This window comes from Phyllostomus hastatus, unplaced genomic scaffold (assembly GCF_019186645.2).
Source record: "Phyllostomus hastatus isolate PE091 unplaced genomic scaffold, TTU_PhHast_1.1 phas_contig_151, whole genome shotgun sequence".
NCBI lineage: Eukaryota > Metazoa > Chordata > Mammalia > Chiroptera > Phyllostomidae > Phyllostomus > Phyllostomus hastatus.
In genome coordinates, this window is record NW_025333616.1 from 464310 (window position 1) to 485419 (window position 21110).

General features: G+C 58.5%; 1 protein-coding gene across 6 annotated transcripts; it reads left to right on the plus strand.

Moving 5' to 3' along the window:
* Positions 1-1888: 1888 nt before the first annotated feature.
* PPP1R12C (protein phosphatase 1 regulatory subunit 12C) lies at positions 1889-19156 on the plus strand. Of its 6 annotated transcripts, none has more exons than XM_045830287.1 (22): positions 1889-2309; positions 5843-5973; positions 6061-6179; positions 11012-11171; positions 13503-13647; positions 13742-13816; positions 14539-14612; positions 14689-14822; positions 14927-15000; positions 15262-15420; positions 15496-15563; positions 16161-16295; positions 16513-16603; positions 16718-16801; positions 16884-16944; positions 17093-17175; positions 17295-17335; positions 17419-17512; positions 17722-17826; positions 18142-18192; positions 18383-18433; positions 18510-19156. In XM_045830287.1, the coding sequence occupies exons 1-22, from the start codon at positions 1989-1991 to the stop codon at positions 18594-18596; spliced, it is 2343 nt and encodes a 780-aa protein (XP_045686243.1). In that variant the 5' UTR covers positions 1889-1988; the 3' UTR covers positions 18597-19156. The 6 variants fall into 6 exon arrangements, with proteins under 6 accessions (XP_045686243.1, XP_045686239.1, XP_045686241.1 ...); XM_045830283.1 differs by having other exon boundaries at positions 1890-2309; positions 17090-17175; XM_045830285.1 differs by having other exon boundaries at positions 1891-2309; positions 14924-15000.
* Positions 19157-21110: the final 1954 nt, after the last annotated feature.

Below are 21110 nucleotides of genomic sequence, written 5' to 3' on the forward strand. Positions count from 1 at the left end.
CATCTACCTGTTAGATACCTTATGTCTGCTGTCTCCACAACCCCAGGGACGAAGAGATTGGCCCAAAGTCCCAGAGCTAGAAAGAGGGCAGAGACAAGATTCGAACCCAGGACTGCCTGAACCACAGCTGGAATTCTTAACCACTGCAATAGCATAGAATTTTAAAAACAGAAGTTTAAAGTCAATGTAACCATTGCTAATAGAGCTTATGGTGGGAGCACAACCCACAGTTCCTTCTGTGGCTTGAGCAGATGCCCCAAATTGTCTCCCACAAATACACAATCACAGTCACAAAAATACAGATGTATTTACACCAAAGCTTATAAACACCATAAACAGAAGCACCCACAAACAGCACACACCCAGCCACAGACACAACTGAATGTACACACAATTATAATGTGTTACAGTACTCATAGGCACAAAAACCCACACAGCGACATACGGATGATTTACTGCCTGAGTTTTAAGCTCCCTGGAGAAGGAGGTTGCGGGGTAGGTGCATGGGGAAATGTGGGGTTGAAGACTACATATCCCAAGTGCCACCGAGACAGCTTTCCCCTTTGTATCTATGGCCGGTGATCCCAATGCCTTGTGGGAGTTGTAGTTTATTTCTTTGCACAGGCCGAAGGACTTCAGAATGGGTGGAGTCTGTTGCTTCTGGCCAGATTTCAGCTCTTTTTCTGGGGGATTTTTATGGGACTTTATTCCAGTTTCAAAGTGCCTGCACCTCTTTCAATTTGGACTTAGGCGCAGGATACTTAAGGTGAAGATAATTTCGTGCTTTATAGTGCTACGTGTGAAACCACTGCCCTTCAAATCTAGTTGTAGGCCTCTTCATGGACTACAAATCCCAGCATGGCTTGCGGGATGTAGGGACTTGACTACATTTCCCAACGTGCTCCACGACCCTGGGAAAGACCAAGAGGAGGACAAGTCAGAAGCTTCTGCGGGTGCTCATTGTGGACCTCTCTCATGGTGTCCTTTTCCGATGTGATCTGGAAGTTATCATCATGGACTTTTGACTTTTCTTGCCATTGAGCCTTATATCTTGGAGTATTGTGGGGATCTGCTTAGGACTCGCTGAGCCTTTAGGGGCGTGGTCCTGCGAACTACATTTCCCAGCATGACCCTAGGCTGTTGGCCAACCTCCTTGAACTTTGTACCACAAACTCAATTTCCCAGCATGCCCTGGGGGCCACCCCCCACTCCGCCCCCAGACGCTAGGACAGTAAATGTGTTGAAAGATTTAGAGGTTGCGGACTCAATTTCCCATGGTGCCCTGCGTTTCCCACGACCTAGGGAATCTACTCATTCATTCATTCAGAAACATTTCCATCGCGTACTATGAGGCTCCGTTATAGACACTGGGAGCAAAGAGTGCACGCAGAGGACAAATTCGCTGTCCTCCTGCAGCTTATTTCTGGTTGAAGGGAGCAGACAGACCACATAATACATAAATTAGTTGGGGTGTAGAAAACTGATAAGGTGTATGGAAAAATTTGTTCTCTATCTTTTAGGACTCCCGCGCTGTAGAGTCCCTTTTCCTACCAGGTTTCGGCCCCCAGATACTATCAACTACATTTCCCAGCTTGCCCTGGGGTACACACCTCCGGGCTACAGACTCCATTGCCTAGAGTTCCCCGGCCCATCCCCTCAATTAGATTTCCATTTGACTCCTGAGAGCACCGGACTTTCCAGGGTGCCTTTGGCCAGATAGAGGCTGGAATATAGCCATTAGCAACGTCTACCTGATAGAGACTCTACTGCCCAGCGTTCCCTGCGGTTCTCTTTGGCCTGCGGACTGCATTTCCCAGAGAGCCCCGGGGTGGCGAGGTGACGCCAAGCGCTGGGCGGGGGCCGGCAGATCCTCTGGCGGGCGGTGGGAGGAGAGCGGCAGTTCCCGGCGGCCCCGGGGCGGGCGGCGGCGGCTGGGGCTCGGCGCTCGCTCGCTCGCTCCCTCGCTCACGGAGCGGGCGAGCGACGCGATGTCGGGCGAGGATGGCCCGGGGGCGGGCCCGGGGGCAGGGGCGGCGGCAGCCCGCGAGCGGCGGCGGGAGCAGCTGCGGCAGTGGGGGGCGCGGGCGGGCTCGGAACCGGGCCCCGGGGAGCGGCGCGTCCGCACCGTGCGTTTTGAGCGCGCTGCCGAGTTCCTGGCGGCCTGCGCGTGCGGCGACCTGGACGAGGCGCGTCTGATGCTACGCGCGGCGGACCCCAGCCCCGATGCCGAGCTCGACCCCTCCGCTCCGTCGCCCGCCCGCGCCGTGCTTGATTCCACCAACGCCGACGGAATCAGCGCCCTGCACCAGGTCAGCGCCCCCGCCCCTCCCCGGGCCTTGGTCACCTCGCTCTGCGCCACCGCCCTCCCTCCTCCAGGTCTGCACCGGCAATGCCAGACCTTGCTATCCTGGGTTGACTCCCTGTCTGAGCCCCTTTTTCCACCCCACGCACCTCGAGCTCCCCTCTCCAGCCCTGAGCCACTTGAACTGGCCCTGGCCTTTACCGTCGTTCGCCTCCCTCTCCGGGACCCCAACCGTCGCTGACGGCCTCAGTCCATTCTATCTCACTGGTCCTGGTCTTGTCACTTCGCGGTGTCCTCGCCCGACCCTGAGCGCCCTTTACGAGTGTCGCCTGTGCCACCCCCACTGGTGCCACCTCTCCTCTGCCATCAAATGCTGCCACGCTGTCCTGAGTCTGTGCCATCTCTTCTGCAACACTGGTACTGCCGCTTGCCCCCTGTTGCTGCCTTCTAGGCAGGTACCACTTTCACGGAGGAGCATCCTCCCTCCTGTGCCTCTGCTTCCTCCTCCCCTGGTCCCTGCCCTGGGCCACCTCTGTGACGAGGCCCGGACCCTTTTATGCCTTTCAGGTTTCTCCCTTTCCCTACTCTTTCTCCCCCTTCGTCTGTGCCATCTGTTGCTGACTAAGGATGCGCTTCTCTGAACGAATGTCCATGCTGCCTTCTAGGCTCTGCACCTTTGAAGTGGAAGCTTCGCTTGCCTGGATCACCCCGTTGCCCTCCACTCCCACGTCCTCTTAATTCTCCTTCTGGGCTAATGCCACCTCTTGCCTCCCACACGACGCCCTCTCCTAGGGATGTTTCTCCTGCAGGCGCCTCCTCCTGACTTTCCCCTCTCTCCCTGTGCCCAGGCGAGGTCTGCATCATCACCCTTCTTCTGAACTCCCTCAAAGCACCCACCTCTTCCTGGCTTTGAGCCACCTCCTCATCCTCTGGTCATCTTGCTTTCTCTGCCCAGATAGCCTCTCCTTCTGTGGAGTTGGCCGGCTTCTCCCTCCCACAGGCTGTGTCATCTCCTAGCCTTCTGTCATGTTATCTTCCTGAGGCTTGTTCGTCCACTCCCTCCTCAACCTGGGCCCTGTGCTTTTCTCTACCACCCTGGTTGTTGCCTCCAGTGTCCGAAACCAGGCCACTTGTGCCCCAGGGTCTCTCTGGTGCTGGGTAATTTTATCTCTTCTCCTCGCAATGCTCTGCAGTGGGATCACCAGGGCCAGGACTGGCCACACAGGAGAGCCTCCATCCCCTCCGCCATCCCTGCTCCTCTGATATTGATCCAGCCCCAGCCAGAACCCCTGGAGCTTAGTTGCTGACACAGCCAGAGAGGACCCTGGGAAGGGGCTTGGCAGGGTGACGGGGTAGGGGGAATGCTTGGAGAGGTCCACCTTTTAGGAGGAGGAGCGGTTCAGGAAATAGAGTATCCCTGAGTTCTGATCTCAGCTTCTCAGTGCTGTGACCTTGAGTTAGTATCTTTTCCCTCTGTGCCTCAGTGTTCTAGTCTGTAAAATGGGGTCGGTCACCAGGCCCTCCCCAGCAGGGCGCTGGTGAAGGGGGAGGTTGTGTGTGTGCCAGCTGCCTACAGGAAGCAGCCTGGGGGGTCAGTGGGGAGTCTCTCCCCCTGGCTGAGTGTTCCTCCTCTCTGCATTCTTTCCCCACCCCCAGGCTTGTCCCTTGCAGAGGGCCTAGTGCCACCTGGGACATTTTCTTCCACCTGGAGTAGAATCCCACTTCCCTGAGGCCATGTAGGGTCTCAGAGGTTGGCCAGACCATGAGAGGGTCGTCCCCTCAGGCTTCAGTGCTCCCTGTCTTCTGCCACTCTCCCCACTCCTGGCTCTGCTGGACCTTCTGTAAGGGGCTCCTGGCCCTGCTCTTCAGTCCAGGCCCTATTACCCAGCAGCCCCCTTGGCCTGGACCCTGCAGAAGGCCCCTCTAGCCTGGCACGCTGTGATTCAGGTGGGATCCCTCTCCCACTTCAAGCCACCGCTTGGTGAACTTGCTGCCAGGGCTCTCGGGCAGCCCAAAGGGTTTTAGGGCACCCCAGGTTCAGGGAGGAGAAGTTTCTGTCTCAGGTCTGGTGGCCAGCCAGTGGGGGTCACCAGGTCATGCTGGTTTGCTGAACATGGGCCTGGTTTCAGCACCAGATGCCCCAGGGCCCTGGAAGCCCCCAGCCCTGGGCAGACTGGGATGGCTGCCCCTCTGTCTAGGTGAGGCCTAGGGCCGTGGTTTCTGTTCTGAATCCTGCCCCGGCGGGTCCCCAAGCACCAGTCCCCAACCCTGCTAGTGTCCCTGGGCATTCTCAAGGCTCAGCCTGGTCGGTATACTCTCCTCCTCCCTAAAGTTGCTTCGTGATTTCGTGGCTAGGGGTCTGGATTAGCAGGAGGGTCTGAGGTCTGGGTCAGTAGGAAGGACTGGGAGCCAGAATTCTTAGGTCAGAATGAGGGGGTGCTGGGGACCTTTTCTGGGGACCAGGCCTGAGGGAGGAGGGGCTGGGGCCTGGATTCTTGGGTCCCTGGTGCCCAGGCCCCAGGCATCTTTCACACGGATGCCTGTGCTGGGCCAGGTCCTTGAAAGGGAAAGGCCCATCTCCCTCCTCACCCCCCTCCCCCGTCACCATGACAACCGGGTGGAAATAAACGGAGCCCAGAGTTCATCCCGTTCCCAGGGCACGTGTGGCCCCCCTCTCACAGCCTGAGTTTCCATGACTTAATGTTCTTGGCCCTTGCAGCTTCCTCCCCCTTCTGCCGATGGGCAGCTTTTGAGGGGGTTAATTTACCCCAAGGACCCAGGGGTCCAGGTCCACTGCCTCCCTCGGACGCACCCCATGTTTGTGGGCACCGTGGGGCTTTTCTCTCTGGAGCTTTGATTCCTTCTTTGGGAAATGGAGTCCCGAGGGCAGGAGGAGTGGGACGGTGCCCACCCAGCCCCTGGGCCCAGCACCCTGTGCAAAGTAGGTCCTTGGTGCGCGGGAGCTGCAGCTCCTCCAGCCCAGGCCCTGGGCCCACGCTGACACAGCCTGTCCCTCTGTAGGAGTCCTGCCCTGGACCCTCACTCTGCCCACAGGGGCCCCTCAGGGCACGAGGCAGGGCCACGGTGGGTTCCTGGAGCATACCTGCTGGGTCTGAGGGAGGAGGGGCCGGGCCTCTTCCCTTCAACCCATTGTGGAAGCCCCATCCATCCGGTTGTCGGTGACTGTGGGGCAGGTGACTCTAACCAGGATTCCTGCATGTGTGTTAGAAGCACCCCTCTCTTCTCTGTCTGGTTCCGATTTGCAGAAAGCTGAGACCCCCTGTCCTCATGGTCTCCACTGAGCTCCGGATGCCCGGCTCTCCTAACCTTTGGGAGCCCAGGGGTGCTGCAGACAGCTGGGTGGCTGGAGGGGCCTCCAGGCTCTGGGCTGCTGCCTTTCAGGGCATGTCCCAGGGCCAGTGGGGTCGCTTCTTTGGATTTCATGGCTGCTCGGCCCCTGGATCTGCCCAGAGGTCCCTGCCTGACGGTCGTGTGGGGTCCGGCTGAGGGAGCGCTGACGGCCCCGCCCCCTCCCCCCAGGCCTGTATTGACGAGAACCTGGAGGTGGTGCGCTTTCTGGTGGAGCAGGGCGCCACGGTGAACCAGGCGGACAACGAGGGCTGGACACCCCTGCATGTGGCCGCCTCCTGCGGCTACCTGGACATCGCCAGGTGAGGCGGGGGGAGGTGGGCAGGGCCTTACAGAATGGCCGGGCCTCGGACCCTGACCCCTGAGCCCTGAACTCCTCCCACCCCCAGGTATCTGCTGAGCCACGGGGCCAACATCGCCGCTGTCAACAGCGATGGGGACCTGCCCCTGGACCTGGCTGAGTCGGACACCATGGAGGGACTCCTGAAGGCGGAGATCGCCCACCGAGGTGGGTCCCGGCTGCTGCTGGGGGTGGGGTCCTCCTCCCCGTGGCCTCCAGGTGCAGAGCGTGGGAATCAGCCTGTTGGGACTTGGAGGCCGGCCCTCACCCCCATTTCCTAGGACTCGGTGTGCCTCAGTGTCCATACCTGGGAAATGGGGGTATAAGTACCTACTCCCAAGGTTGCGTGACACCGTAAATGAGTGATCATGTGAAGAGTTTGTGCCACCACTGGGCACAGAATTAGAGCTCAGACTGACATGGACCCAAATGTCATTTTATCCTCCGAGTAACTGAGGACGTTGCAGGGTGGGGTGGGGGTGCGGTGGTTAAGGGGGCTGGTGGCTCATCCGGAGCTCTGTGAGGAGAGAGAGATGTGGGCCCTCCAGTGCAGGCGTGTTCAGGGGTGTCTGCTGCAGGGAGCAGGATGCAAGCTTCCCAGGGGACTGGCTCCCCAAGCTCAGGATCACTGAACCCCAGGGGTCCTTTGCAGGGGACCCAGAACCCCGCTATGTGGCTGGCCATGTTCATTTTCCTGAGGAGAGAGTGCGTTGCTTCTAGAAGGTTCACACACACACACACACACACACACACCCCTCTAAAAATAGCTGTCTAGAAGGAGTTGACGTGAGGGCTCGTAGGGCGGACCCATGCAGCCTGGCCGCCCTGGAAGCAGAGGGTGCAGGGCAGGTGGGCGAGAGGACACGGGCTCGAGATGATGCCCATGGCAAACCTGCCGGGGCCCTGGGTGGCGAGTGTAGCTGCCGGTGTCCGGCTTCTTGGGTCAGCACCCTTGCCCTGTGGGTGACGGAGGACGTGGCAGTGCCACCCGGGGTGGCGGGCAGGGTCCGGCCAGGTGCCCTGGTGCAGGCCAGAATGGGACTGGTCAGGGCCTGGCCTTGGTGGGGGTAGGGGAGTGGGGGGGTGCGTCTGGGGCCCAGGAGCCCTGCTGTGGTTCAGGTGGGGGAGTGAGGGAAGCAGAGGCAGAGCCGGGGGACTCCCTCCTCTCCCTTGATGTCTCATCTGGGTAAACTTGATACTCAGAGAGCTGTTGCGACCTTCCCGGAGGTTCCCCGGTACTGTGGCTGGGCTGTTCGAGCACAATTCATGTGGGTACGATTCACGGTCTGCACAGCTCACCTCTTAGTGGCTGCTCACCAGTGCCGCCTCGGGGCCGGTGATTCTGATCCCATGGAGAGCAGCCCGCACCCTCCAGCCATCACCCTGATTCCTGCTGCCCTTGCCCCAGGGAACCGCCACCCCCCCAGCCTTCTCTGTCTGTGGGTGTGCCAGGTTGGGACGTTTCATGTGGATGGAATAGCGACTCATCAGTTCTGTATCTCTCGGGCACATTTTTGTGGGCCCTCCTCCCCCTCCTCCACCCCCTGGGTAGATCTGCCTCTTTTCCTTTCTCTCCCTTCCTGGCTGCCTCCCTGTCTTTCCCGAAGCATTCTGAGAACGTGTCACTGACACTGAGGCCTCCGCCGGACACAGGGGCCAGTGTTCCCCAGAGCAAGGACACTCTCCCAGGAGCCGTGTGGGGTGTGACGTGGTTGCTCTGTGGGCGGCGTCGGGAACCACTGTCATCTGCAGGGCGTGGGGCCATATCTGGCTCAGGACCCAGGGTCACTCTGAGAGACTAGGTCCTGTCGGTCTGCCCTGTGCCTGGTGAAGTTCACCTTGAACTTCATTCGGGGTGTTCGTTCAGGGTGTCAGCCAGGTGCGTCTTCCTTTGGGATAGAAGGCGATCCATGGGGCGGTGTGTGGAGGTTGCTTCTGGGGCGTCTGTAAACTCTCAGACATCCTGGGTTTTGCTGCAAGGACCACCCTTCGAGCATGTCAGCTTCTCAGAGGGCCTGTGCTCCCTGAGGCGTCTGTGGGGGGAGGAGAAATGGGGGGGACAGTTGGCTGGCAGGACTCTAGGCCGCGCTGCTGGGGCAGGATGCTGCTTCTCTGAAATTGGAGGCCTCTGCCGGCGTGGCTGCTCGACCCTCGCCCTCACACAGACGCCTTGGCAGAGCCCGGAGTTCAGGCTGCACTGAAGCTGCAAGGAGGGTGGCGGCTTTCGCCCCATGGAGGACACACCTGGAAGGCGGAGAGCCCTCCAGCATGCTGCACCTCCAGACAGGTGCTGGGCGCTGTCTGACCCTGGCAGCCATACACAGCAGGCTCAGGACACGGAGGTGGACAGAGGCTGAACACTCAGGGAAGGAAGGTGTGGTCAGCGGTGTGGACGCTGCCCAGAGCGAGGCTGCTGCTTCTTTCTCAAGCATGGCTGTCCCCCCTGCTGCCCCGCCTCCCTTGCTGTCTGTCTCTCACGACCAGGCTGCTGGTCACTGGTCACTGAGAGAGGCTGGTCCGCTCAGCCAGTTTTCCTGAGGACAGCTCTCGTCCAGCGTGAAGGCCTCTGGTGCAGTGGGCTGAGTGCCAAATTAGGCATCACCCTTTTCAAGGACCCGAATCCCATCACAGCCCGGCTCAGGTCACCTACATTCACAGCTGCGTGGATGCACCCTGAGTGTCCATCATCGGGTGAATGGACGAGATGTGGCCCCGCCACACCATGGAACGTTGCTCAGCCTGAAAAGGAGGGGACGTCAGACATGGATGAACCTTACGGGACATTGTGCTGAGTGGGAGAAGCCAGTCACAGAAACGCAGATAGAGTGTGACTCCATTTATGTGAGGTTCCCAGTAGCCGGATTCACAGGGATGAAGCAGAACAGGGGTGACTGGGGTCAGGGGGCATTGTTTAATGGGGACAGAGTTGTGTTAGGCGAAGGGTTCTGGAGGTGGATGGCTCTGTGGGGTGTCCTGTCAGGTGTGGGGCACTCTCCCCACCTGCCGTCACAGTGGGGGACACAGCAGGGACTGAGTGTCAGTGCATGAGCGCGGCTGTGTCCCAGTGGTGTGAAGCAAAGGTAACACCAAATTTTCTTAGACATTCCTGGAATAGCTGCCACTGTCTGCCCCGCCTGCTGGGAGTCCCAAGGTGGTGCCTCCTTTGGCTGTTTATAAACAGAGGCACGTCCACAGTGATGGGAAATGGCTTGGTGGTTGCAGGGGCCCAGGCGGGGCCGTGCCCGTGGAGTGAGCGCTGACCGGTTATGAGGTATTGTAACCAGCTAGTACAATGGCGGCGCACCATTGCGCATGTGCTAACTGCCGCAGAGGTGTAGGCTTTAAAGTAGCGCCATCGGTGAAAATTTGGCGTTACCTTTGCTTCACACCATCACACACACAAACCCGTGGCCTGTACTCTCGGGCTGTAGTTTGTCAGCCCTTGACGAGCTCTGTCAGTGCACACAGGCAGATCTCCGCTAAAAACAACATTTTAAAGTCGGTGAGCTTGGCCTTTCCCCTCCCTCAACTGGCACGTTCAGCTGTGATGGCCTTGGAGGCAGGGGATCCCCTTTAAGGAAGTGGCGGAGGGGGAGGGGGAGGGCCGGTGCCTGAGTCCCCAGCACACCCCAGGCCTCTCCACTCCAGACCGGGCCCAGGAGATGGGCCCTCACCAACTAGACATTCCTGGAATAGCTGCCACTGTCTGCCCCGCCTGCTGGGAGTCCCAAGGTGGTGCCTCCTTTGGCCGTTATGTCCAGGTGCCAGCAGGTGGCGCCAACGCGAAGCCTGGATTTGGATGGATTTGGTCCTCAGCCGGGTATGCTGGGGATTGAGTTCACAGGGCCCAAGTTTGCAGCCTTTGCAGTACGGTTAAAACAGAATACACATTTTTAAAAGCAAATTGGTAGGTACATTTAAATAAGTAAAAAAATAAACCCAGGTGAAATTAAGTTTATTACTATATTCCTTAACCCAATATGTCCAAAACATCATTTCAACATGTGATCAATACAAAGAAAGTTATTTATGCATTACTGCACACTTTGTTTCAGACCCCCAAATCCAGCATGTGTGTTTTCTTATGTTTACAACACTTCTAAGCCCAGACTGGCTACATTGGGGCTGCTCAGTGGCCCCTTGGGCCCACAGCCACCGTGCAGGACAGCTCAGCCCCACATGGCACTTTGACAAGTGTGGGAAGTTTGCACAGTTGAAGAAAATAAGAGGCAGAAATAAACTGCCCAGGAAAAAGATAGAGCATTCCCTAGGAGAGACCAGTTTTGAGTCCTGTCTCAATGGTTTCACAGGCCAAAGAATATAGATTTTCCATAACATCCACAGCCCTGAGTAGGCTGTTTTGATCCAAAATCAACTTGATATTTTATTTGAAGCCATGCCTTGCCTTTTCCACCCTGAAGTGCAGCCCAGCTTTCCATGGAGCTGATTGGCTGCAACAGCATTGACTAACGAGGGGGCCAGATAGTTTTAAGTGCTGACGTAGCTGAGAACAAGGATCAGCCCTGGGGAGGAAAGGTGTTCCCGTTCTCCCGCCCCCCACCTACAGACACTTTGGTCAGTGGCTTTTTGCTTGGTTTGTCCTACTCATGAGTGATCACAGTGATAATGGTGGCAAGATGCGTGACAGTGGTGGGCTAAGGATTGCGTCTGCAGTGACAGGAAGAGTTCGATGCAGTCAGATGCTGGCTTTGCTCAACAAACTTCAGGTTTTTATACTTAAAAATAATGAGGAAGGTGATATTTTGGTTCAAACTAGAAAATGCCTGCAGTTTCCATTCTCCCAGCCCACCGCTGAGACCCGGAGACCCTTAGGGGAACTCAGGACTGCACAGAGCATGGGAAGTTGCTGAGCCGGTGCAGGTCCTCTGAGTCCCAGAGAGCCACATGGACGGAGAGGGACAGGGCAGGGCGCAGGGTGAGCTACTCTTCCTGGCCCTTGGGCTGCCAGTCTCACCTGTTACCCCTTCTCATCCTCCCAGGTGTAGATGTGGAGGCAGCCAAACGGGCCGAAGAGGAATTGCTACTTCACGACACAAGGTGCTGGCTGAATGGGGGTGCCATGCCTGAGGCGCGGCACCCCCGCACGGGGGCCTCTGCCCTGCATGTGGCCGCCGCCAAGGGCTACATTGAAGTGATGAGGTGAGCTGGGCTTGCGAGGACCCTCCCTTTCCCCTGCTCCTTCTGTGGGGCCAGTCTCCTCTTTCTCATTGTCTTACACCTTCCTGTGGATTTCGACCATTCTCATTCTTCCTTTTTTTTAAAGGTTTTATTTATTTATTTTTAGAGAGAGGGAGAGGGAGGGAGAAAGAGGGAAAGAAACATCAGTGTGTAGTACTGGGGACCCGGCCCGCAACCCAGGAATATGCCCTGTCTGGGAATCGAGCCAGTGACCCTTTGGTTTGTAGGCCAGCACTCAATCCACAGAGCTACACAAGCCAGGGCCCATTCTTTCTTAATGTATGTACTTAAGGCCATGTATTTGCTTTCAAATATAGCCTTAGCTGCATCCACATGTCTTGATGGGTAGGCTTTTTCATTGTCATCCAGGTTAAAGCACTTACCAACGTGTAATTTTTCTTTGACCCATGGATTATTTAGAATTTCGTTCTTCATTTCCAAATATGTGGGATTTCCTAGTCATTGTTTCATTACGTGTTTCCTGGCTGACGTGCACTGTGGTCAGAGAATGGGGCTCTGTGTAGGTCCAGATTCCTGAAATTTGTTGTGAAGTCTACTTTATTTTTCCCCTCGTATAAGTAAGGCGGAAAAGAATTGTGTCATCAGGCATAGTGTTGTAAGTGGGTTATTAGGTCAACCTCACAGTCATGCTTGCTATTTAAATCCATGTCCCTAGTGGTTTTCTTCCCCCATCTGCTTCTTCTGTTGGTTAATACAAGAAGTGTGATTTAAAAAAAAAAAAACAGAAACAAAAACAAACACTGCACGATGGTGGATTTTGCTCATTCCTCCTCCTGGTTCTGTGAATTTCTGCTACGTGTCTTGAGGCTGGGTTGTTTGGTGTGTGTAGTTGAAGTTGTTACTGCGAACTCTCTATGTCTGTCATTCACTTTGGTCCCGCCCACACTCGGCGCCCCACCCCCTTCTGTTGGAGCAGCCCTTCCTGTTCGTATTCTCAGGCTCCCCGCTCACTCCATCCCCCCTCTCTTTTGTGACATTACATTTATTTTTAGCATGAAAAATGGAGTCGGGATGAACCCCGTCATCTCTGTTCCCCTCCATGAGACTGCCAAGGCAGGTTTTCTGGTGAGGCATCTAGGATGACCCCTGACAGCCCCGGCGTGTGCCCCAGCTGCTTAGCACTTGCTCCTGAAGCCGAGTGCCTCATCCCTGTTACAGCAAAAGCCCCAGTCTGCCCTGGCTGGTGTGGCTCAGTGGATGGAGTGCTGGTCTGTGAACCAAAGGGCCGTCAGTTTGATTCCCAGGCAGGGCACATGCCTGGGTTGTGGGCCAGGTCCCCAGTTGGGGGCGCATGAGAGGCAACCACACATTTATTTGATGTTTCTCTCTCTTCGTTCCCCTTTAAAAATAAATAAATAAAATCTTATAAAAATTACAAGCCCCAGGTGAAATGCTGTGGTGCCCCAGGAACACCCACGAGGTAGAAAACAGCAATTGCAGGACCTGAGGCCGGGGCACTTCTGGGGAAATAGCAGGACACCCAGCAGGGCTGGAGCAGAGAGAGCTTGGGGGGCATGTGTGTGACCCGGTCGGCAGGGCCACCGAGAGGATCTTCTGTTTAACGAGGTTTTTATAAACCATCTCCTCTCCGTGTTTTTCTGCCTTGCTTTAGCTCTGTCTCACTGACAAAGAGCCTCACTCCAGCTCCCTAAAGCAGGCCTGTCTGCCCCAGGCTGAGTTTGCAGGCTTGCTCTGTCTGGACTTGTAACCCTGCTTTTCCCTGAACTTTGTGGTCTTGGGACAAATATCTCCTGGAGAAGGACATCGGAGCCCTCAGCCTCGGCACTCGTGGTACTTGGACCAGATTGTCCTTTGCTGGGGGGCTGTGCTCTGCACTGTGGGAAGTGGAGCAGCATCCCCAGCACCAGCCCACTCGGTGCTGCTAGGGCCCACCCCTAAGTTGTGACAGGCAGAATGGTCCCCAGACACTGCCAGCTGCCTCTGGGACAGCATGGCTCTGGCTGAGAACCAGTGCTCCCAGCTGCCGGGTTCCTGGGACATTGCAGTCCCGGCCGCTGCTTCTGGGGTCTCACCCTTTTCATGGGCTTGGGGCTCCCCCCTCCACCTACAGGTACAAGGAGCTGGGTACCAGAGGCCACTGCCGGGCCAGGGCAGAGGTCAGAGCTGTGGCACAGGAGACCCTTGTGGGGAGGGGCTCGGGACAGTGGTCCTGCTACCACCTGGCCCAGGATGCTTTTCTCGCACTGTCACCACAGCCCTTGGCCCAGACCTCTCTCCTGGTCCTTGACCCTGAGCCTGTCTGGCCCCCAGGCTGCTCCTCCAGGCTGGCTATGACCCTGAGCTCCGGGATGGGGACGGCTGGACCCCGCTGCATGCGGCGGCCCACTGGGGCGTGGAGGACGCCTGCCGCCTGCTGGCCGAGCACGGTGGGGGCATGGACTCGCTGACCCATGCGGTGAGGGCCTCAGTCCCACTTGGGACGGGTGTGGGGGTGATGGGAAAACCTCCACACTTCCTTCACCATCTGCCTCTTCTCCCCTTCCCCACAGGGGCAGCGTCCCTGTGACCTGGCTGACGAGGAGGTGCTGAGCCTGTTGGAGGAGCTAGCCCAGAAGCAGGAGGACGTGAGTCTCAGGGACCCCTCCCCTCCCGTCAGCTCCTCCAGAGGTGGGGAGGGAGGGCCTCGGGTCCCTCGATTCCCCAGTGCCACTGCCCTGGGGACCTGCCCATTCCCACTGGTGACTGAGACCCAGTGGAGGGCGTGAGGAGGGCACAGTTGGGCAGCTCTGGGAGGCGGGACCTGGGTCCAGATGGATCTTGGGCTGCAGGTGGGTAGTCTGCCCAGGCCCAGGCTGGGCCTCCTCACCCCTGGGGTGCCTCCCACCTAGCTCTGGGCGGGGCCTTGTTTCTGGAAAAACAGGGAGTAGAGAGTGAAGGGGTGGACCTGGGCTCAGACTCCAGCTGTCCTGAATCTGCTGTGTGAGCTCAGGGAGGATATGAGCTGGCCAGGCATGTGGCCAGGTGCTCAGGGGCCGGGAGAAGTTTGAGCTGGTTGCCCCTGGAAGGTTGGGAGACCCCTCTGGGGATGAGACCAGAGGCTGGGAAGCAGGAAGCCCAGGGAGAACAGGGTTACAGAGGTGCATATGGTGTATGCACACGGGGGACCCAGGTGTCTCCTATGAACACTGCACAGCTGGCCATCTGCAGGAAACCTCTGTCGAGTCCCCAGTCCCTCCCTGCCTCCCAGAGCGCATGCAGCGCAGGGCAGCTTTCTGGACTGGGGATGTGGGGCCCAGGAGGCATCCCCGAGTTTGGCTCCTCCCCAGCAGCCCCCTTTCCCCTGCAGCTGCGGAACCAGAAGGCGGCCTCCCAGACCCGGGGCCAGGAGTCCCAGGTGCCCTCTAGCAGCAAACACCGAAGGTATGGGTGTTACTCCGGGGGCGGGTGGCTGGAAGTGCCCGGGGCTTGGACGCCAACAGCCCCCCTCCCTCGCCAGGAGCTCCGTGTGTCGCCTGAGCAGCCGAGAGAAGACCTCCCTCCAGGACTTGTCCAAGGAGCGCCGGCCTGGTGGGGCGGGGGGGCCCCCCATCGGGGACAGGGACGATGACGAGAGAGAGGAAGGCACCACAGGTGAGGGGCTGAGGGGCTGGTTTCCTGGGTCCGAGGGAGGGGGTGCTGGGTCTCAGAGGCACCTGGCATATTCTTTTCATGGGTCCCGTTTTCTTACCCAGTAGAGCCACCCCCTGCGGAAACCAGAGCCCTCAATGGAGTTTCCTCCCCGCCACCCTCTAGCCCTAAGGGCCCTGAGGTGAGTCTGGATGCCCTGGAGGCTGTGCACCCTCAGGGTGGGGAGGGCTCCCATGAATCCTGTAAACCTCTTGTCTGGGCAGGTAGGGTGAAAACTACAGTTCCCAGAATCCTATAGTACAGCTGACTACTTTTCCTGGTTATACCCACCCCAGGGGCTGATGGGAGTTGTAGTTCTTTTTTGGTCCTTCTGGGGGTAATATTTGAAATGAATGGGAAGAGAGACCCTTTCTTCACAACTGAGACCTTTCTGTTTCCCCAGACCCCCGAGGAGACCCCCCTCTCTAGGCGCTTTGGCCTCCGGAAGACGGGGAGCTCTGGTGCCCTGGGCCCCACAGACAGGCTGGGGGCTGAGGGAGCCTCTGGGGCTGGGCTGCAGCGCTCAGCTTCCTCCTCACGTGTGGAAGGGACCTCCGCTCAGGTGAGTGAAGTGAGGGGCAGGGGACCAGGCCCTGCTAGTCCAGGAGAACACCCTCCTCCGTCCCTCTCTCCACAGGCCAAGGAGCCCCGTCTTGCCAGAATTACCCCCACCCCTTCCCGGAAGGTGCCAGAGCCCTCTGTCCTGTGAGTCCTGAGGGCCTGGGCCCTGCTCGGGTGGGAGGCAGGTCTGGCTTCTGGCCTTGTCAGCGTGATCCCAAGCACCCCCGTCTGCTGTCCCGGCATGGTCCTGCTCCCCACCACCCTGCCTCAGTTTCCCTTCGGTTGCATCAAATGCACAGTGAAATGTACAAGGCCGTGGTGACCTGGCCTCCTGTTGCCTCTCTACCTGGCTTCCATCTGTCCCTTTTCCAATGCGGCATACCGCTGCCCCAGGGCCTTTGCTCTGGCTCGCCCTCCCTCTGGTCTGCATGTCACATCCCCTTCTCTGGGAGGCCCCCTGGAGGCAACCGCTCACATTGCAGCCCTGTCTGCATGCCCACCCCTCCCATCCCCGCTCCTTGCTGGGTTTCTCTTTCCCAGTGTGCTTTCCCCTCCTGACGTGTATTGTGATGGTTATCACATCACATCTTTTTATGGTTATTGTTTATTTTGCATCCTTTCCGCTCAGACTTGACTCACGCAGCAGAGGTCATTTGTCACGATTGCTCACGGCTGTCTCTCGGGTGCCTGCTGCCTAACGTGAGCCTGAGTAACCTTTGCTGAATGAATGAATCCACACAGGTGTGAGGGCTCCAGGCCTCCTCCCTTGGATAATTGCACTCCTCCCTCCAGGACTCCAGAACCTGGATCCCCAGGGAAGCCAGCCGCCCCTGCAGCCTCTGCAGTGCCCACAGTGGACTCCCGGGACCGCCGGAGGTAAAGAGGCCCCCAGAAATTGTCTCCCCCACTGGAACAACTACGTTACCCAGGAGGCCCCGGGGCTCTGGGTGGGAGCTTCCAAGGGACCGTTTGTCCCAGGGTCTCCTGGGAGTTGAAGTCCCCTCGCAGAACTTGCCTCCCCTAAGAGTGTCAGCCCTGGGATGGGGACAGGCCCCAAAGGAGCCCTCCCTGAGGTCAGGGGCCCTTTACGCAGGTCCTACCAGATGCCTGTGCGCGATGAGGAGTCTGAATCTCAGCGGAAAGCTCGCTCTCGTCTCATGCGCCAGTCTCGGAGGTCCACACAGGTGTGGGGGGGTGGGCTGGGGGCCTGGACTGCCGGGTCTGAGGGAAGAGGGGATGGGTGCCTGGAGGGGCTGTGGCCTGAGCCCTGGGGCCTTGACTAAGCCCTCTCTCTGCAGGGTGTGACTCTGACAGACCTGAAGGAAGCAGAGAAGGTGGCAGGGAAGGCCCCAGAGCCAGAGAAGTCCTGCCCACAGAGCCTGGTGAGAGGCAGCAGACCAGGTGACCGGGCACTGGGGGTTACAGGAAGCCCTTGTCCTCTGACCCCTCTGCTCTCTCCCATAGGACCCACCCTGGCAGCTCCGAGTCTCTGGGGTGGAGAACTCCGACGGCCCTACCCAGAGAGGTGAGGTCTGCTCTCTGGGAGGTCGTCCTCCTGAGCCCACGTGATCTCCCCCACCCCACTGCAGTCTTCCCATTTACCTGGAGTCTTGGGCCCAGGGACCCTGACACCACAGAGAGGGGGTTCCTGATTCTTGCCCCTCCCCCAGTAGAGGCGCCTGACGGGCAGGGTCAGGGACCACAGGCCGCCAGGGAGCACCGCCGAGTTGGCAAGGAGCGGAGAGGGCCTGCGGAGGTGAGGGGTGGGCCCAAGGGGGCGAGCCAAAGCCGCGGGTGGGCCTCAGCACGGGTGGGGGGCGGGGGAGTAGGGGCACACCCCCTGGGGCATCTGGCTGACCCCCACCCGGCCTACAGGGGGAGGAGGCGGAGCCAGCGGACATCAGCCCAGAGTCCAGGTACGGGGTGGGCAGGGCAGGGTCTGGGCTGTCCCTTGGCTACAGGGCTCACCCCCTGACATCCTGCCCTGCCTCCACCCCAGCGCTCCCCAGGCCGGCCCTTCATCCCGTAGGCGGCGGGACCTCAAGCCAGAACCCCAGCCTGAAGTGGAAGAGCCTGACGGAGGCTTTAGGAAGGTTCGCCACCCCACCCCAGGGTCGGTGCCGTTAACCAGCCCCATAAGCCTGCCTTTACACACCTGCCTTGCTGCCCATCAGCCTGCCCAGCCTCGCACTGCATCCTCACTGCTTCACTTGACCTCACCTGTGCGCAGCTGGTCCCTCCCCACAAACCTGTGGCAGGCAGTGAGGGCCTGACCGCATGTCCTTTGTTTCGGTGCCCTCAGCTCTACACAGAGCTGCGCAGTGAAAACGAGAGACTTCGTGAAGCCCTGACTGAAACCACACTGAGGCTGGCACAGCTCAAGGTGGAGCTGGAGCGCACCACGCAGGTGAGGGCTCTGGGGTGAGGCTCTGCAGGTGGCCCTGGCATCCCTGAGGTGTGTGGGAGTGGGGGACTCAGGATCTAAGAGTGGGGGAACTGGGGCAATGAGGGGTGGAGTCTGAGCTGGGCTCCATCATCAGGTGGGTGGGACCTGAGCAAGGAGGGCTGGGCAGGCAGCTGATGTAAGAGAAGGGAGGGGGTTGGGGGTGGGGGCGCAGCCAGAATCCCGGACTGCCCTCCCCCATCTCCTGCTAGTCTCCCCTTCCTTGCCATTGCCATTTGTAGAGTTCTCTGACCCTTGAGTTTTCTCTGTCCCCACCAGAGGCAGGAGCGCTTTGCCGAGAGGCCGGCCCTTCTGGAGCTGGAGAGATTCGTGAGTGGGGCAGCTGGGGTGGGGCCAGACGTGTCCCCAGCTTTACAGCCCTTTGCAGGTGTGAATGGAGAGGCCACACTGACCCTCTAACCTGGTCCTTTGACCTTTCCCCACCCTTCTCAGCCCTGCTCAGCCTCTGGCCCTCCCCAACCCCCAGTCCCTTGCCCTCACCCTCCCCCATTTATTGCAGGAGCGCAGGGCCCTGGAGAGAAAGGCCGCTGAGCTGGAGGAGGAGCTGAAGGTGAATGATCATGGGCGCTGAGGGCCGTGGGCTCAGCCTGCCCGGGGCCACCAGCTGACCCCGTCCCATCCCACAGGCCTTGTCTGACCTCCGGGCTGACAACCAGCGACTCAAGGATGAGAATGCAGCCCTGATCCGCGTCATCAGCAAACTCTCCAAGTGACTCCGGAGGACTTGCCCCCGCACCCGCATTTATACAGCTGCTTCTGCCACATGCACCCCTTCCCCTGCGTGAACACGAGTGACAGGGCTCCTGGGGGAGTCTCTGAGAAGCCATAACCTCCCTTCGGGAGCTCCAGACTGGGAGGGGAATGCAGAGTCCCCAGGAGCCAAGGGGGGCCGCCCGAGGCCGGGATGGAGGCGGGAGGCTGAGCCAGGTAGGGGGACGTTGCCGAGGGGGAACCAGGGCTGGAGGCGGGACCATGAAGGAACCGAGGACCAGAAAGCGCCAGGACCAGTAGCCAAGACCGGAGTGGCCGCCCGGAGGTCCCCTCTCACGTGTGATGCCACCCAGTCGCCCCTCCCGCTTCTGAACAGGGATCCGAGAATGTGCCAAGCGTCCTGCCGGCCTCGGCCGGGCGGGCCTGTAGATAGGGTCCGTGTGCAATAGGGGGGGACGTCTTCTATTTTTTGCTGCCCCTGCCCCGACACTGTCTGGGGTGGGGGGGGAGGTATTTTCGAGACAAAGCACAGGCACCACAAATAAAAGTCGTGAAGTTGCCACCCAGTGACTGCGTCCTTGGCTGGAGGCGGGGCACTGCTCCCGTGCTCGGCTGTGAGTGTCCGTGGCCACGGTGCAGGAGCTCATGGGTGGCATGCTGATGGAGCTAGGTGAGCGCACACTCGGGGGAAGCGGCTTCAGGAAGAGCCAGCTGGAGCTGAGGCCCCAACCAGGGCTGACGTGGTCATAAGCAAAGGTGGCTGTGTCGTGCTGGGGAACTCGGATCTTGTCATCGCTGCTTTTGAAACAGAGTCAGTTGTCAACATTTAAAATCTGAGTAATTCACATAGGAAAATCTGGAATTGGACTTCCAAAAGAATAGGGAGCTGTGATGGTGTGAGCTCTTCAGTCCTGCATGGTGACAGCTGGCTGGGAGTGGGTAGGAGCCGTCTTCCTCTAATGTAGGGTATTCATTCTTCCATTTATTCATTCATTCTTGGTCATATCCAACATGCCAGGCCCTGTTCTACCTGTTGCTGATGCAGTAGTGAATGAAAAAGGCAAAGATCTGAAATGTCTTAGGAGGAGAGGCATATGGCATCAGACAATAAAATGAGTGCATTTCAGGTGGCAGTGCTGTGGAGAAAGAGCAGGGGAAGGGGCTAGGGAGGTGGGTGTGTGCATGTGTGGAAGTACGTGCACGTGTGTGTTTTGTTTGGGGTGGTCAGAGTAGGCCTCACTGAGAAGCTGGCACAGGCAGATACTTGAAGGCGTCAGAGAATGAGCTGTGTTGTCGGTATTTAAGGAAAGAGTCTTCCAGGTGTTGAGAAGAGCAGCATGTGTAAGGGCCCTGGGGTAGAAGTGTGCCCGACATGCTGAAGCACACGGGGGTGCTGGTGTGGCTGGTGTGGGAAGTAGTAGGGGATGGGGTTGGAGAGGTGATTAATGGCGGGCCATGTAGGGATGTGGCCCTGGTAAGGACTTGGGCCGTGAGGTGGGACCTGCATTTGAAGAGAACGCTCTGGTTGCATTGAGAACGGGTGGGGGTGGGGTGGCAGTGAGGGACAGAAACAGGAAGACCAGCCCAGTTTTCTCATGCAGGTTAGTTGTCTGGCTTAAGCCCCATTCCTATCACAACCCCATCTGTCTAGACATCCTGAAAGCATCCCCTCCAGTATTTCCAGAGTCATTCCATTTAGCAGCCGAGATGATGGCAGTGTGAGGGTTTATCGAGGAGGGGAAAACTGTGGTTGGATCTGCTTGCATCTCTGGTTCTTCTGTTAGAAATGAAGGTTGGGGCACCAGGTAAGAGTTTCAAGGGTTAGACACCCACGAGGGCCGAGGGTGTTTCCAGGAGGAAAGAATGGTGTGAACCGGGCCTGGCGGTGGGAAGAGGGAAGCAGAGGCCTGGGCCAAGAAGCAGGTGTAAACCTGGCCAACCACAGGCCACCTGGTGACACAGGTAGAAGCTGAGCTCCATGGGAGCCGTTGGCAGGAATTGTGTCAGGGGAGCAGAAGGAGCCATGGGCCGTCTGCCCGAAGCTGGAGGAATGTCCAGCCTGAACGTGGCTGGCCAGAGGGAAAAGGAGCTGGCTGTAATTGAGGAGGTAGGGCACTTCCTTTTGAGCTGTCATCTCAGGGTGAAGAGTGGCCAGGAAGCCTGTGGCTCCTTCAGGAGGCTGCCACTTCTCCATGGCTGGACCCCTGGCAGGAGGTGGGGAGCAGTGGGAAAGTAGATGCTGGCAGGCTAACCCTGGGATGAGAGCAGCTTCCCCAAACTGAGTCATGGATCTGGCTCTGGAAGGCCAGGCCACCAGACAGAGAGAGAATTGCTGTTCCTGCAGCAGGAACCAGCAAATGCAAAACCCCAGTGGTTGAAGAGGTTTGGGGAATGTTTGGAGAAGGGCAGGACAAGAATGCATGTAAGAATGAGGAAGAGATGAGGTTGGAGAGGTGGGTAGGGTCTAAACCACTTGGGGCCTCAAATACCAGGCTACAGGGCTAAGAGGGCAATGG